Here is a 17,856-nt window from a genome sequence, read left to right as displayed (position 1 = left end):
TCACATAACAGAGCAAAGTACCATAGATTTATTCCATTCCTATTTTATATTTTTCCTCAAAAATAAGAAGCAAAGCATAAGCAATGCAATCTAATTTTGCGGTGGGGGGGTGTCTTTTTTAAATTTTTATAAAGACCCGTCTGATGTATCAAATGAAAAAGACAAGGGAGCTGTAGCGTTGAAGTTCTGTTTCTGGCACTGCCGCTGATCCATGGTGCCTTTGGTTACGTCATAAATGGAGATAACTTAACGGCAGGCTGGATCATACATTCCCCCAATTCATCCTGAAGCTCTGAAAGATGGTCTCAGATTTCCAAACACTGCCATTTCTGTATGAAAACTGTCAGAGAAATGCCTAACCTATCAACAGTGCCTGGTAGGACCCTCAACTTCTCTCTACTTGAGTTTCCTCATCTCTGCCCTAGCGATATAGTTAAAGACACGAGGAAAGAGCGGAAGGGAACAAAGTGCCTAGCCCAGTAAGGTTTTATGCATCCTTTATTCCTACCAAAGTTGGTAAGCCTGGTGTTTCTTTAACATATCCATTGCGTTTTGAGAACAACTCAGTTCATGACAGGATGGTGCCGCTGGAACTACGACTGCTAAAAAGAAAGCCAGGGGAGGATTTCTTTCAGAAATCTCATTCTATACCCTTTCACAAACTAATATTGGGTGTATTTAATACCTGAGGGTTGTTTTTTATGGAAACACTAGAACCGGTGGAGAAGCTATGCAAGAAAAGCAACATACACGTTTTTCTGGATGACGGTTACAACCCAATTCACTAGTGGAAGCTCAAACCTCCAGTGATGAGAACAGAGTTGCTCTGGGACAAGAGCCAGGTTCGCAGGTAGGAGATACCAGCCCAGGATACACTCATTTCCACCTTCCCAGGACCTAGCAAGAACATCAAATACAAAACTCTTCTTCCTGCTTTTGCGGAGTGTGGCACAGCCTGGTTGGTGCTAGGGGGATCTTTTTATGTTAGATGTGGAAACATTTGTATTGTTTTTTCACTTTCCTGAACTGTTAGGCCATAGAACTAAGAAGAAAAAAAAAAAGAAAAAAAGAAAAAAAAAAGGCAGGAAAAATACTGCTTGTTAAGTGAGATATTATCTGTGTTTTCTGACTCTCTTGTATGGGTGCCGGATACCGTTTGGTTAAATGTATGTCAGCTCTCTCCTCATTTCAGAACTGCAACTGCTTGCCTCATGAAATATCACTTTCAAGAGGAAAATAAAAAGTGTGAACTCTGCGCTAGTCACACGGTATTTCAGTTCCTCTAGGAGCCAGCCATGCCTGGATTCCCAGAAGCGGGAATGCCTGTGCGCACGCAGGGTTTGGCTCGCTCACACTTGTTTTACACTCTCTTGGCCTGGCTCGGCCCTGCCACACCTGAGTCAGCCACAGCTGTGTAAAGCACAAGGCTACTAAACACTGCTTTTGAACTGAGAAGACTGTTTCTAGAGACCTATTTTATTTCTGGGTTAAAAAACAAAACAAAAAAAACCCAAGGAACAACACCCCCAATTTTATTTTTTCTTTTTTTAATTTTTTTTAAACACAACCAAGTGCTAGTGAACCAACTCGCCTAATTCCATAGGCTCAGAGAATAAGCTACACCTGACAAGCATTAATCACAAAGCAGGAGAAATAAATAAAAGTGTTTTTAAGCTGACAAGACAATCTCACTCTCCTGAAACTGTGCAATTGTCTAACTGGCTCCCAGTATATAGTAGAGCTCCATCATAATGCAAGAAAGTATCCTAGAAGCACATAGAACCCCAGAAGGAGGAGAAGAGGGGGAAAACTCCTTTCTGGATTTGCCAGCCTATGAGAAAGGAGTAGGTAACATCCCTGTACTTTCATATCCTCTACTTTTCAGGTCTAGCAAGAGCTTATGAAAAGCCAATTATCTGTGGAACCTAATCTGACAAACTCCTGTTTCCAGAAGGCTGAGTTCACACACAACTCAGATCATAAATGAAAGTAAATTAGCAAGTTCTTTCGTTGGCCGGTTGTTCACAAATCCAGCTAACAACCCAATACAATCCACAGGCTCTGCTCACAAAAAGTACCAGATGCTCAGTGACAGGAACAGCAGGAAGAGTTCAAAGCAGATTATTTTTTTCTGTAATCTGTTTATGTAGGTCTGCCTCTTGTCAGAGGTAAAATTTTTCTTACACTGATATATATATATATATATATTTGTTTTTAAGAGAACCCTCTCTCATCACAGAATAGTACTATTCTCATCACATGATTTGCTAGAAGAGCTAAAGGAAAGTACTACAGTTGTTCAAATCCTGGAAAACTTTCAGAGCTACGAATGATATACCTACATATACATATATTACATACATATATTTACATATACACAAACATTCAAAACGGCAAAGTTTCTTGCAAATCTTCCCTCTGAAGGGGATAGGCAGCCCATGAGAAAGGCAAAGTGTGTGACTTTCTAACCCACTCCTTGACTCAAGGCAGCACCTCGCACACTACTCCTCCCCATGTCGAAAGAATTAAAAGCAATGCCCTGGTAAGAGGTGGCAGGTGTGGAGCTCAGATTAATGCTGTTGTCAAAAATACTGCAAAGGTTAGGTGTGGGTATCCAAGGGAGCCTGTACTGCTGCAGAGGAAGAGGAGGTCAGCACCCCTGCTCCCAGGAGCTCACGCAAGCAGGAAAGGGCTCCTGCAGCAGGCAGAGGACCTGGGCTGGAATCACAGCACCTCTCACCACTCGGAACAGATCCACAGTGCTTTGTCTGCCTAAAGGATTAAAACCCTGCTGCTTTTTCTGCTAGGGCCACACGTGCTCCATGCACAGCATGTATAGGACAGGTTTTATTTCATTTACAAATTGTTTCAGCATGCAACAAAACACTGATGTGTAAGTATATCCAGTTACAATTTTAAAATTGTTACCTGAGGAGGGGAGTGCAACATGCCTCCACAGGGCTGACTAGATATGACTTCCCTACACTAAACATAACTGAAAATCTTCTGTTGGCGTGAAGGATTATTCTATTGCTGTTCTTTCAGATGGAAAATGTCTTTGATTTTCCATTTTCAGATGACACTAAAAGTTCTGGCTTCCAATTTTTGACAAAACTCCTTGACAGTTTTAGAAAGCAGGGAGAAAAAAAAAAAAAAGAAGGAAAAAAAAAAGAGAAAAAAAATTGTGTTCATATATTTCAGGAAAACCCAGTGACCTAGCCACCCACACTGTAGCCAGACCTTCCTGATGTCCTATAGCTGGCCTCCAGGTCCTGAGCTGGCAGTGCCCGAGAGCTGCCTCTCAAGAAGGAGCCCCACGCCCAGGTGTCTGCCAGGAGCCGCCTCTGTGATGGGGCTGTCGAGCTCCAGGCTGAACACTAAAAGTGAAAACTGAAAGCCATTAACCGTTACAGCTGCCAACGTATTAGGGAAACTAGGAAAGAGACTAACTTGTCCTTTTTCAACTGCAGAGGTGCAGTGGTATGAACACGTATTATCTTGCTAGACCCATTTTTTATGGAACCAATTTCCAAGGAACTTAAGAATAAAAACCCCCATAGGAATATCAATATGGGGTAAGATTGCAAAATCCTATCCATGCCACTACAGGGCAAATTTTAGAAACCTAACTTCTCTACCTTTTAAGAATTTTTCAAAATATTATCATTTTGGACAAAACCAGTTACAAGCGTAAAGCCTCATGTCAAGCAGTACTTCCCCCCCCCCCCCTTTTTTTTAGATGTTTATAAGTAAAATGGAATGCTCTGTCTACCCTATGTGGTAAATACGGTTTATTTGCTTTTAATTAGTATTTGCCCCCTCCCACCTGGTGAACTTTGTTTGTTCTATATTTATTTTGTAACAATCAGAATTTTGCTCCCAAATGAGAGAGTGTAAATGTGCAGCTGACCATGCTTCAGGGATACAGGTTTAATGCAAAATTACATCTATGCTTCTATATTCCCTTGACTTCTGTATTTACCCAGTTCCTTTTAAAAAAAAAATCCATGCACTGTTGGGCTTGATATCAAGTGATATCATTAATTATATCTCAATTCCCACTCTGGTTTTAAAAAAGACCCAAAGCAATTTTATTGACAACAAGAAAACCATTGTACTGTGCTAGAAAGATGGGCAGGAATTTAGGATTTTCTTTGTAGAAGTATTCGTTAAGGACCTCACCTGAAACCTGGGACATATCTTGAGCCTCATCTGTTTCCATTTTCCTCAAGTTATCTGAGAAGAGAGGAAGAACCTTCTGTTAATGCAAAATAACACACACATACACACACAGAAAAAGAAAAAAAAAAAAAAACCCCAAACCCACACACACAGAGAAGGAGAAAGAAGGGGAAAGAAAAAAAAAAAAAAAACCCTCTGCTATTTAACTATAAGATTATCTGGGAAGAATAATGTATTTTTCTCTTTATTCCCTCCCTGCATACTTGCTGGAGTATCAGACTGGCACAGACCTTGATCCTTTTAAAAACAGCATTACAAAGATTTATAAAAATATCATTACAAGCACAGGAGGACCAAATTTGTTATTTATTGTTAATTTCCTACTGCATAATAACCCAAAATGCAAACTGACTGCAACAAAATTAAGCAGAAAATTAAATGGCCCTGGGTCATTGTAGGCACAGAATTCATTCTCTTGGTTGATCCATAGTTATGTTCTTTCTAATTTACTGAGCATGCATCGATGAACCTTGAGTCAGCTTGGTGACACGCGTACAATCAGCAATCAAAAAACGAAGCAATTTGCTGAAGAATGTCTCATTTACCCAGGCAGGGCTGCATATCTGAGCAGCAACCGCCACTACCTCCATTAATAATGAATACACCTCCAGCCACAGCAGATGGGCAGAGCAGCAGCTTCAGGCTTTGGCCCCTCGCTCGCCCGGGAGCCCTTCCTTCAGACCGCACCAGCCCAGCACAGGGGAGAAGTACAGCTCCCGAAAATAGCAAAACGAGCCCAGGAGGGAAAGGGAACCCGTGCCTTCCTGTTTTGCTGACAGATGGCTGGCTCCACGGCGTGGCGAGCGATACCGGGAAGCTCCTGCCCTCCGCTTGCGACACACCATCTTCCGAGGAGCCAGCGACCAGTGACCACAAGCACCAGGGAGAAGCGTGTGGAGGGTTAGTGGGGTAGAAACAAAATTCAGGTTTTCAGTCAGAAGGGGACCCTGCAGGTCCCAGGGCTCGAGCACAGGCTGCGGACAGCTGGTGGCCCCTTGGATTATAGATGTGCTGCCGGAGCAGGTAGTCCCAGCACAACCCAGTCCCCACCTTGAAGTATGGCATGGGCAGCTGAGGTAGTCTCAGGTGGGGAGGGGACAAAAAGCCTACAAGCCCTTTGTTCAGCCATGTTATGCTAGGTCACGTCTTTAGCTGGCGTAGCTAGCTTCACATCCTACCAAGCAGAGGAGGGGGCTTCTTGCTGTTCCTTATAACTGAGATACCTGCCTCATCAACCCCGTTTCCTGGAATTACAGAAGATGCATTTTCTTGAGAGTTGGAAGAGGAGGAGGATGTGGCTTGAGTTCCTACAGAAAGAGTTCAAAGCTTATCCTAACCTTTTTTAGCCCAACTTCCATATTATTTTTTTCCCCAAAAAATCTTCAACCTGCTAATCAATAAGCTGCAGTGGGAAAGCGTAATAGCTGTGGTCATCTTTATTCATTTCATAAGTTTTACGGTCGCCTCACTTGCTTCTGAATGTCACCAGTACATCTGAGATCCAGTACAGTGCTGCCTCCCCGCTGCAAAAGCTGGCTTCCCTCACCAGGTCCATGCTAGATTTGTGAGAAGAGAGCGTGTAGACTGCAGAACTGCAGACAGGTAGGTTGGGGAACAGATTTTTGTCTATGCAGTTTGCAAAAAGCAGTTTGGTATTCCTGCAGAGCATTCTGCCCATTGCACACATACCATAGCACTGCTTAATATCCAATAATGCTCTGTCTTGCTTTATTCTGCTCTTAAACTTTAATTCCAGACAAGCAATTTGTTTAAGGTCTATATATAATTCTCAGAAGTTACTACAGCCATGCAAAACGCAAAAAGTCACCTACCACTGAACAATTTGCATCAGTTCCTATGGGACTGAAGAGCTTTCAATAGGTCCATTTTTAATGAAGTAGTCAGTGGGAAATGCAGCTTCTCTTACAGGAGGGAAAGCCCTATAACGGGAGCCTGCTCAGTTACTGGAAACATGGTGCATTTACGGCAGGTGGTATGGTACAAGTGCTCAGTATAGTCCCTTATTTCTCCTGCAAGCATGACTGAACACAAAGGAAGAAAAAAAGAAATGCGTGTGCGTCTATTACTGCCTTTGAGGGTCACCTAGCTACTATTAATCAGTTGATTACTATACATTTTTCCAGAGAGCACAGTGAACCCCAACCACCTGAAGAAAACATCCCAAGAAAATACCCAGCAGAAGGGAGCCACTCTCACGAAGGGCACTTTATTCCAACTGCACCTACCTTCTCCCTATTGCTAGGGCTTCAGCAGGACTGGGAGCGACAAGGGGAGGAGGTGGCAAAGGAGAAAGTTCCTTCTATTTTTGTATTCCTGAATTTACCTGCCTTTGGCATGACAAGTCTCATGATCAGCATTTCTATAACTTAAGCAGCACACTTCTCAGCTGTACTCCTTCCAGCCTCTTGCTGGCATCAGGCAGAATTCAGTTTGAAAACACTTCCCAGTTCTTAAATGGAGAGGTAAACTAGAGTACAAATTGTTTTATTATTTTTTTAATGGAGATAAACTGGAGTACAAGTTATTTTATATTTCTTTTTTAGTAGAATACTCCTAAGGCTTGCTTTCTGCGAGGTTGGATGACTGCCTGTCCTGAAACAGATGCCCTCACTTCTCAAAGAGATGACTTCAAGGTTTATCCTTGAATTAGGTGATTTTAGGACATCTGGCAAAGTTAATCTATTTCCTGGGGATGAAACACAGTGAGAAAATAGAGCTGGTGGACAAGCGATGAGGGAAAGATATTTTTCCCCTAAGGATTACTTAGAACAATTAACGTGGTTCCTAAATGCAGATCAGGATCCACAAGCACGAAGCAAATTGATAAAAGCAAAGAAATCCAAACCAACAACTTTAAAAAATCCTAAAGGGCATTTTGAATCCCTCTATTATACTCTAAATTATACTCTAACAGTACATATTATACTTAGATTATACTCTAACAGTATAGTATCCTGTGGTATCTGGTAAATACTAATGAAATCCCAGCTAACTTGAGTTTAGGCTCTTTATCAGCAAAGAATACAGGACAGGACCCCCACCCACCCCAATTCTGCAATGATAGCAGTGCATCGGTTTTGGTTCTGTGACTGTTAAAAGGTTTTTCACACTGGACTTGGGCATAATGTGTCTTTGGCTAAATTTTAAGTGCTAAGAGTAGAATTTACCTCTTTTCCTTTGGTATGGTAAATCTATGAATAGGAAACTATGCCCTTTTTTTCCCCTCCCTTTCCTCCTCTGCTCTAGAATCAGCAGAAACATTGCTGCTGACTTCCCAGAAAGCAAGAGAGCCCTAAGTACAATTATAAAGATTTGCACCAAAGTAGCTATTTGGTATCAGTTTGTAAATTAATAGATCTTTACAAAGATTTAGATAGAAGAACACTGTTTTAGAAATATTTGTGACGTGAAACCCTAAATAACTGTCAGTTTTGGCAAGAAAAAGAATTGTTTTGGAATTTTTCATTGTAAATTTTATCTACAGAATCAAGTTTATCACCAGCATAAGAAGTGCTACTTTAGGAGCCTGAAGTTAGAAATCAAAAGCTGAGTGGGTAGCCGACTGAAGGAATCTTACTCTCCAATACTGAACATGCGTAGCCCTCATTTATAACAGGAAAGGGATCGGCACCTAGGGGATAATAGCTATTTCTTCTATTTAGGAATCCAAATAGCTTCAAACTTTGTCCTCTTATTGAAAGGGCTACAAAGTTCCCTTCAAAATAGACAAAACTGTTTCTTCAAGTCTTTTCAGAGGCAGAACTCTAACCTGTACATTTTCCTCTTCAGACTCCAAATACCAGATTCACAGATGAAGCTACCATAATGCCTTGGAAAAAGAATCAAATGTCACAGTCTCAAGCTAATTAATAATCAACACACAAACCCCCTGAAAGGCTACGTTGATTTTGTTTTAAATAAGAAAGCACCTAACTGACCACGGTCACAAAACAATTTTGGAGTTAAGTTAGTTAGCATTTGTCCAGGTTACCGTCCTGAGCCCAAAGACAATTCACATGCAACCGATTTCCCTCCTTGCAACGCTGTCTACAACACAACTTGTGCTACATCTTAAGAATATTTCAAAATACACCCCATGAATCACTGAGGTTCTGCTCCGTTTATACCTGGTGGCAGTTACATCCAGAAGTGGATTTGGGACCTTTTAGGATTCTGGGTGTAAATAGGAAGAAGTCATCACAAGGTCAAGATTTTCCAATCTTTCTGAATACAGCAAATTAATCATTTGCAAATCTTGGTTTATTATTTCATCTGTTTTACAATGCAAATTCAAAAGTAAACCTCCTTGTCAAGAAAATGAATGCTTAGCATTTATACAGTGTTTTATCAATTCAAACAAAGGTGTAAGCATGTCAGTCCTTCTACAAACCCTGCTCTCTTAGGATATTAAAAGATTGCAAGATTGGGCCATTGATATAATTCAATGGAATGACCTAATCCAATGTGGAAGACGAGCTACTTTGTTTTCTTCTTTGTTCCCTAGCTACGCAGTTACTGACTTCTCTGGGACAACACATACTTCACACTCAGCACAGTGGGACCTCACTTACGCTGTGGAAATGAAATCACAAATTTTGACATTTGTGGAGCCACTTTGGACTTGCACCAACACACCTAAACCCAGAGCTGGCCTTCCATCTACAGATAGCTCGACTTCTGGTGCTGCAAGGAGTCCACAAATGTACACCATGTCCAGCGACACGTTTCCTGACTATTTGTAGGTGTAGCCTTGCTAAGCAGACAGAAGGGTGCCTGAAGGAACACTTCTGTCTTGAGTGCACCCTGCCAGGGCAGGTACACTTTTACACGAAGTCACTGAGCAGAAAATATGAGGGCTCAAGAAGTCTGGAGGGAGAAGAGACCTTCTGCAAGGGACCGGGTGTTCCGCAGGTGCTTTTGCAAATACGAAAAGAGAGGGGAACACGCATTCCTCAGCAGCGGCAGCTCTGGGTTAACTGCGATAAAACAAACAAGCGAAGAGGCAAACCCCAGCCTTGCTTCCACAGCCACAGCGGGGAAAGGGTGATTTTGCAACCGTCGCCTGTGCAAGCAGCCCCACGGCAGGAAAAGGGACCGCTCGCACAGGTCATTGGAGCAGCTGGCCCTAACAGAGCGCTCGTGTGTGAGCGCCACTCGTCTTTGTGGTCTTTGATATGTCTCATTGGCTCCTCATCACATAGGCCGCAGCTTTAGCAAACTAAAAATCCAAACCAATGACCAAGAGCATAAAACCCCAACTTTACAACCTAAACTGAAGGAAAGCTCATAAGATGGGTCCTAGATTCAACCACCCACGACACATAAAGAGAAGCTTAATATGTAAATTAATAAAGTAAAACCAGGCTGCAGCCTGAAAAACACAGTACTGTTGAACATCCATACCTGACAGGAGAATTTGCACACTAACAACAGGTTAGGAGTGATATGTATCATCATGTATGTGTCCTCAGTCTTTTTGTTTTTAAGTAAGTTGGGAGTTGCATCTACCTGCAGAATGATAATACAGCTGCATTTCTAATTGCACCAGAGGGTCTCAACCTAGCAGAACCAAGCCTCTTGCATCCACTGAAGTTATTGAGTTTGAACCAACAACCGAAGGAGGAGATGAATAAAGATGCTCCTGTAAAAGTATTTAACATTAGTTTCCTTTAAAACAAAAGACCTAATCTTTTTTTTTTTTTTAATAGATTTTTAACTTCACATGCAAACGTGCTACATACGACTGAATACACAACAGGAAGGCTGTTAAATGTGGGTAAAAGGTAGCATGTATTGCACAACCAGTGGAAATACTTGAAGAAAATTGCTAGAATCCTACAAACTAATTTTAATTAAAAGCATCCAATATCTCAGCAAGCAGCTGATAATTAGCTTTATTATTGTAATTTAATATGCTAGACTTCACAATCTCTGTGAATGACTCTACTTTAGAACCATTTTAATTCTATTTTTAATTTCCGCCTCATCACACAGCTCAATGTAAATAATAACTACAAAGATGAGAGGTGGTCCTTTCTGAAAACTAAAAACTGAGAGTCATAATAAGCACTTCAGTGTCCTTCCATTTATGTTTTAAAAAAAACTCTCCAGGTCTTTTAAAGGACTGCATTAAAACAGAAAAAAGGTTAAAAGTAAGCAGATCAGTTTCTCTCCCTCTACACTAATTCCACATTCAGCGTTTTCTACAAAGTCTAGGCAGATGTTTAGTTTATTCAGTCATTTCTCTATTCCTGCCTAGTGTAAATTCTGGTTAACTACACAAATTGACAATACAATTATGAGCATACAGTCAAATTTCAATGGAGAGCTCCTGTCTGCAAAATGAAGGAAGCACTGTAATTCAACACACAAGATTAAGAAAAGAACTCTGCTAACAGTGCAGATATGAAACATTTATGTGTCTGGCACATGTAAAATTAATTTCCGTGTTAGTGAACAATTGTGAGGGTGTAAAAAAAGTTGTCTCAAAGATCCTACATAATTCTCAGTTCTTTGGGAATTCTTTGTCAAAGTACTGACAAATGATAAAAAGTGCATCTTGTATGCACAAATGTGTTTTCTATAAGCACTCTTCTTAGCATTCTACTGTGTTTGATCTATATTCATGTAACAATTCATCATTGAAGGAGATAATAAAAAAAATCCGTTCTTTTATTGACTTTGTGTGCAAATTACTGAACTTGATATCATTACAAATATGAAAACGGTTCTTCCTTCAAGTTTTTGAATTGCGACCAGAGTCATTATAAATTGTTTCCACAATATGAGAAAAATATGAAGGTAATTTTCCTAATTAAGGCCACATTTTATTAACTCATTAAACTCTGTCACCTTTATTCACTAAAAATCAAGCAGAAAAGTGGAATAAATTCGCCATGACAAAGAAAATGCACACATTTCCATCATATAAATAAACTGACTGAAAAAAGGTGAGGTGTGTAAATTAAGGCACTCAATCTAAGAACATAGCACATTCTCATGTGGCCAAATTGAGCTCCTGCATATTCTTCCAGGGCTCTCACTCAAGAGAAGGCAAGCAGCAAATACAAACCTCTACTTTTTGTATCCATATGTATCTATAAGGTTTAAAAAGCGTAGGATATCCTTAGTACAGCATATTTAAATATGCAATAGAGAAAACACAAAAGGATCCCTTTATGTCTAGAATTGTTATTGCCAAGTATCCCCAACAATATATCAGTAGTCGATTTGTCCAAATTATAGGAGGTTTCAATAACTCTGCTTCATGATCACAGAATTGCTTCCTAATTTCCCTTCAAACTGTTCAAGCTGTTACGGATTATTAAAGGACATTATCAGCCTGAATAAGCATATTAGAGATCTGTGTGATTTTTTTTTTCCCCTAAATAAACCTAAAAATAACTCCTAAAATTACTATAATTGAAATGAATTAGCAAGTTTCTCCACACTACATGTTTCACTCTGCTTTTGCAAATATTTTGGACCCAATCCACTATGGACAATTCCAGCTTTATATTGCAATTGCTCCACTGTTCTCAGTGAGTTGACACAAGCGGAAAAATGAAGCAATGCAGCGGGGAATCAGATGTATCTTACAGAGCAAGTTTCTCTTTTACTGAGAAAGCTAGAGCAACTGGGATCAGAAGAAACATCTTTCACATGAAATACGCTTCAAAATAAGCTAAAGAAGTGGACAGGTCCCATTGCTTAAAAAAAAGGACAATTTCAGTGTGACTACTCTTCAGAAACTGCAGTCTGAATGGTCTTTTGAAGCATTTATACAAGAAGCATGAGCGTGCCATGCAGGTCCCAAACCTGCACTGTCCTATCGCCATGAATTTGCAATGGTACGAATAAAGCTAAGAACAGGCACGTATCTTTTTCAGAACTAGGACCTACCTTTGCAGTCACCACGCTGTGTTGGTAGTGACCTGCTCAGTGAAAAAAAAAATCTGCAATCTCTTCTTGTTCACCTGTTTAAAGCATGGAGGAAGGTGCGTCTTAAAGGAGAAGGGTGAGACAGAGGTTCTTGGGCTTTTTAATAAAGATACCCTTCAGGGGCTAACATAATTCTGTTTAAATTTAGGAGGCAAACAAAACTCTTGTTGACTCCAAGTTGTAGTTATGTTTATGTACAGATTACAGACGCGTGGACAATAAACCACAGTTGACCTTGGAAGCAGGGAGTTTCCCAGCTGAAGTCAGTCCGTTTTGCCGGATAGCCACTAGGGAGATAAAACTCCTGCAGCTACTTTGGATGAGTGGAAGGTATTTCAAGTAGCCTCCTGTTTAGAAATTGCCATAAAGCTGGCAAGACCGAGGCTGCCTATTTTGCCTCAGATGGAGTTCACACTCATCTCCAAATGCTGTTCCCCTCCAGCAGGGGAAAAAAAAAAAATAATCTTTGGATTACAGAAAAATATACCAGTAAGGAATAGGTCTTTCCTCTTTTGACTCTTGCGTTGAGTTGCAAGCATTTAAAGACACTTCCCAAAGAATCATACTACCAGAAAAACTGACGAGAGTCCTTACCTTCCACTCCTCAACTGACATAATGTATTCCTGATATCCTTCTGAAGGTATCTAGCAACTGTATTTAAGCCAACGGCGCTTGTCCAGCAGCACAGCCTCCTCCCCTCCTCTTTCTTTTTTTTGGGGAAAGATTCTAAGAAGCAAAAATCGTTCCCAAACCTTTCTTTCTGTGTGATTTTATACTTACTAGAAAAGCGGGGTATGTCGCTTGGGAGGGGAATTCCAGGGGAGCCCACTAGACTGCCAGCAGCATATTCTGCCTTACTACACTCATAAGGATGACAACTTTTTCCAAAGATCCCATTATTGCTACACTACATTTTACTACTTTACTGTGTTTTCTTTAGTCTAATTCTATTACTTTTAATAATAGTAGAAAGTAATGACTGGTCAAAACGTAATCAAATACATATGTGACTCTTGACTGAAAAACAATAAAATTCACTATGGACCCAGCTCTTCTTGCACATAAAATGGGAGAAAAAAAAAAATCCCACAAGTCTTGAGTGGAAGTTTTTCCTGACAAAGAGCCACACAATTAGGCTGTGATCCATGACTTTTGATATCCTCTGGACTTTTTAAGAAAACATTGCCAAAAATGATCTGCCAGAGCAGCATACGATTCATTATGCCCTTGTTTTCTGTTGCTGAAATACAGACTGGACACGTTTCCTTGTTTTCTGCAAGATTGTGGCATTAGTGTAAGAAGTACCTAAGCTCAAATAAAATATGTCTGGAAATGGTTTTGGCTTCATTTTGGAGTTATCCAATTTTAATGATGAGAAACAAGTTTTGCATTGTTGTAAAACTCTGTGGATTGATTCTCCGCTTACATTTCTGCATTGCTATGCAGTGGAAGTGGCAAGCAAACCAGGTTTTTGGTATTAAGGTCCACAAGGGAAAGGAAAACTGCTACAGTAACACTGAGATGGAGACTATTGCATTTTTTATTGTACACTGCATGTAACACAAATGACAAAGGTGTCATTCACGCTCATGTAACAAAACGTGCAACCAGACCATTGTCAGAGTGAGCAGTGGCAGCCAGGAGCCGAGGTGGAAAGGCACAGGTGTACGACAAGTTTGTCTCTCTACTGCAACTCCTGAGTATAGGACCTACTAAAAATACAATCAACTCACTTTGCTCACTTGGAGGTAGGTAAGCACCCTGAGAAATACTCAGCTGAGATAAATGATGCACACAAGGTCAGCATCAAACCTTCTCCCATTACTGGGAGCATGAAGGGCAAAGAGAGAAGAGTCCTCTGCCCTGTCTGCCCATCACATTGGGCCAGAGAGATTAGTGATCTCTGTTTAATTACTGGGATCCAGCAGTCCTTCCTGACTGAATTATGACAGTCAGTACAATTCTACATTATGCCTCTGCCTTCCTGTCACTTTCCCTGGAAGCTGTACCCAGGAGGTAGAGACTCTTGCCGGTATCAGTGCATTAGGTATGAAATCCTGGCTCCTGAGGATGTCCAGCATTGGACTTCCATTGACTTCAGTATGGTCAGTCTTCTCACTCAATGGATAAATTTGGTTTCTACTTGATTCTTTATCTTAAATTTATTTTATTGTTAGGGGTATGATTTTTCTTTTTTTTTTAGACTTGCAGTATATCAAGTTCCGAGTTTAGGCTACTTTACTCAAAAAAAAAAAAAAAAAAAAAAGGAAGAAAGAAAGAAAAGGAGCACATGGACAGTCACCAATATTAGTATTTGTGAGAAAATCTTTAAGGTTGGAAGCGAGTCTGGGATAACAGAAACATGAACTAAGGAAAGTGCAGGGCTCTGCAGTATTTTGGACACTTCCCCCACGCAGTTCTGCTAAGGACAGCTATCATAAGCACAGCTATCATTTTAAGAGTTCTTAGTCTTGCACTTGGTCTACACTTAGTTTCTCATGTCCATAGACAGCAATTTCAAAGGGTTTGATAAAGCAATAAAGCATACGGCTATCAAACTAAACTCGGTAGAGCTTTGCTATGGATTGAGGTATCTTTTTGGGGAGGGAGCCGAAGCCGGAAATATGTGGCAGTCTTAGGAGTATATCCTGTATTTTTTATTGTTTTAAAACAAACTTTTATGAGTTAAAATCAAAGCAGAGCATTTCAATATTAGAAAGAAGGTTCTGCAGGCAAGCAATGATATCTTTTGGAAAAGGGACATAGTATGAACTACTGTATGCTACTGTTATATTAACCCATGAAGAGAAATACTGTGCATTTGCATGGTAACATGAACAAATCCATTCGCAGTTTTTTGACTTACAATGTCCCTCATTAGAGAAGAGAAAGAAGAGTGAACAAAGTTATCTAAGGGCAAAAATTTTGTTTGGAAAAATTCAGAAGCAACTACATTTTCATATAAGAAAGCCAACCCATCCTTAATTTTTTTATTTCTCTCAGACTCTGAACATCTTAAACTATGTGATTCACTAGCAAGGTGAGAGACCAGTGCTCCAAGCTGCTCAGAACATGCTCCTGCTTAGATGATTCAGATAAAGTCTTTCCAAGTATTTGGAAGGAATTTTAGTACTTTTTTCTAAATGCAATATATTACTATACTTTTTCTTTACATTTCAATGATCGCTTATAATGTTTAATAGAGAGTCATACTACAGGGTACTCCAGCGTGTGTATGAGTCACAATTGATGTGAGCAGCCACTGAAGCTAACAGAGTGCATCTTTTAAAGGATTTGGCCCTTACAATGCATTACAGCTTCCAATTTTAAAACTAGGCTATTAAAGTCTAGCAAATGAGTTGTTAAGGTGAATGCATGAAATATAATCTGGATTAGACACCTGGTTTATTTCATTTGAGGTTTTTTTGGAGGGCGGACAGTAAATACATATGGATGTAACCTTGGTATCATTTAGCCATTTAAAAGAAAAATACCTCATCAGGAAGCTCTCATTCTAACTTCTGATCATCACACAAAGTCCCTTAAAAACACTACTTGCACTTATACGTAAGCAGACTCAGTGCAAGGGGGAAAAAAAAAAGAAAGAGAAGAAAGAAAAAAGAGAAAAAGAAAAAAGAAACAACATTATACTCCTCTACAATGATTTACATAGTTTAAGCCAGTGGCCATACCAGTCTAAAAATTCTTGCATTCCATAAAACATCACTTTTTGGAGATAATTTGCAATCCTAACCTACAATTTTTTTCTGAAGCAGTATTATTAACTTTTAACAATTTTGGAAGCGGAATGCTTTTCACAACATCTGGCAGCATTACCATACCTTCTAGACCAAGGTAGAAAAGTAATCCAAGCAGCAATCAGGTTTCTCGAAGCACAAAATTAAAAGTTTCCTTAGAATCGACTAATGCAGTGGGAAGTCGTTTCTCCACACACGCAGTTTCTAACTACATGCATCTTCTTTAATGACGACTACAGGGTGAAACCGTCCCTTCCCAGAGAGGGTAACTTCGCGGAGCAGGGTGAAAGAAAACCTCCAGCTGTGACAGGCTGTATCGCAAGGAGAAAAAACTTCTGGTGGCACCGCTATTGGGAACTCAGCAACTTTTCCTCTAACGCCGTTCCCCTCAAGCACACCGGGGCTGCTAATTTTACAAGTTCCTAATGGCTACTACAACCCCCATACCTGCCTCCCCTCTGCAAATTACAGGCGCAAGCAGTGTGAAGTCAGGCTTTGAATGAACCCAAGTGCTGTAGCCCACTCGAGGAGACGAAAACAGACCGGTCCGCACCCGCTCCTGCGTGGGGGCAACGCTCCCACCGCCCCGCCGCTTCCCTCCCCTCTGAATCAATGAACACCCCTTCTCGACCAGCTCCTTACGGCTACTCATCCCTGAAATTCTAAGGAAGCGCTCCAAAACGCCTGGATCACATCTCAACTACGGCGCAATGTTTTCAATTAAAAAAAAAAATAAAAAAAAATAAAAAGCGGGTGGGACGGGGAAGAAAGGGACAGGACGACCTGCTTGACGGGCCCCGCTGTCTCCCACTTTAAGCTCCCGGCAACTTCTCCCCGGCAGCGCCGGCTCCGCGCAGCCCCTCCGCACCCCCGCGCCGCAGCCGCTCAGGGCTGACCTCCCCCGCCCGCCCCCGGGGGCTGGGGCAGGTGCCCGCCCGGGAACCCCCCGCCCCGCGGTACCTGCTACGCCGGGACCGGGACCGGGGCGGGGGCCGGGGCGGGCGGCAGCTGTGGCGGCGCGGCTCGGCGCCGCTCCATGTGCCGGCGCTGCCCCGCGGGCGGCGGCTCCGCGCCCGGTCCCTCCCCCGCCGTTCCCGCCCTCCGCACCCGCGCACGCCGGCGCCCCCGCCCCGCAGGTACCGCCGCCCGGGACGGCGGCGGGCGGGGGGCGACCTCCGCGGAGGGGTTTTACCTGGCGAGGTGTTTTACCGGGACGCCGAGCCGGGGGAGGCGGGAGAGGGTCCGGGCTCCGGCGCCGCCCCCGCCCCGCCGGGAGCTGCCGGGCCCGGGTTGGTGCGGCGGCGGGGCTCCGAGGTCTCCCGGCACGGCAGGCAGCAGCCGGACACGGCGGTAGGGCTGGGTGTCACACGCCGTCGGGTGCAGACATCCACCTGTAACGCCTCGGAGCTGAGGTTGGAGGGGTCAGATCATCCCCCTTTACCTCAACCTGGTCATTCGCCTCCCATGCAAAATGCGTCCCACGCTTTTTAAGCACTTGAATTTAACGCCGCAGGATCAGAACTTAAGTAACTTACTTAAAATCAGTGGCAGAGACAGGTGCTGAAATCCAGACCTTACACTTCAGTCCAGAGGGCACGGTGAACCTGATGGAAATTAGTTGTATGCTTAAGAATTAAGCCCACATACACGCTGTGGAGGATCAGGATCTTATTTTTGCTGTGCTTCAGTTCCTCATTTGCAAGATGAGGACAATGATACTTCCTTTCTCACATCCTATCTTTCTGTGTGCTCTCATATTACAAAAAAAATTAGGCATAACTTTATGCATGTGAGTAATCTCATTGTCTTAAAAGAGACAATTCAGAGACACAAAGTTAAGCAAGTGTGTAAGTATTGGAAAGGTCAGGGCCTTATAATGCAAGCTCTTTGGGA

The 17,856-nt window shown here is 41.9% G+C and overlaps 1 protein-coding gene across 16 annotated transcripts in view; it reads right to left on the bottom strand.

Annotated features, from left to right (window-relative positions):
* Positions 1 to 17,649, bottom strand: part of IKZF1 (IKAROS family zinc finger 1) — a 68,454-nt gene extending 50,805 nt beyond the window's left edge. For 4 of the 16 annotated variants that reach the window (XM_074576278.1, XM_074576284.1, XM_074576285.1 and 1 more), the window contains exons 1-2: positions 16,924 to 17,029; positions 4,183 to 4,236 (exon numbers count right to left, since the gene is read on the bottom strand). In XM_074576278.1, coding sequence (XP_074432379.1) covers positions 4,183 to 4,222 — 40 coding nt within the window. In that variant the 5' untranslated portion in view covers positions 4,223 to 4,236; positions 16,924 to 17,029. Of the gene's footprint in view, positions 1 to 4,182; positions 4,237 to 16,047; positions 16,307 to 16,746; positions 16,859 to 16,923; positions 17,108 to 17,155; positions 17,200 to 17,498 lie in introns of those variants that run through there. The other 12 variants (XM_074576279.1, XM_074576283.1, XM_074576289.1 and 9 more) reach the window with 10 other exon arrangements.
* Between the last annotated feature and the right edge of the window lie 207 nt (positions 17,650 to 17,856).

Source organism: Larus michahellis, chromosome 2 (assembly GCF_964199755.1).
Source record: "Larus michahellis chromosome 2, bLarMic1.1, whole genome shotgun sequence".
In the NCBI taxonomy this organism is placed as follows: Eukaryota; Metazoa; Chordata; class Aves; order Charadriiformes; family Laridae; genus Larus; species Larus michahellis.
Note: the sequence above shows the minus strand (reverse complement) of the source record. Positions and strands in the feature narration are given on the sequence as shown.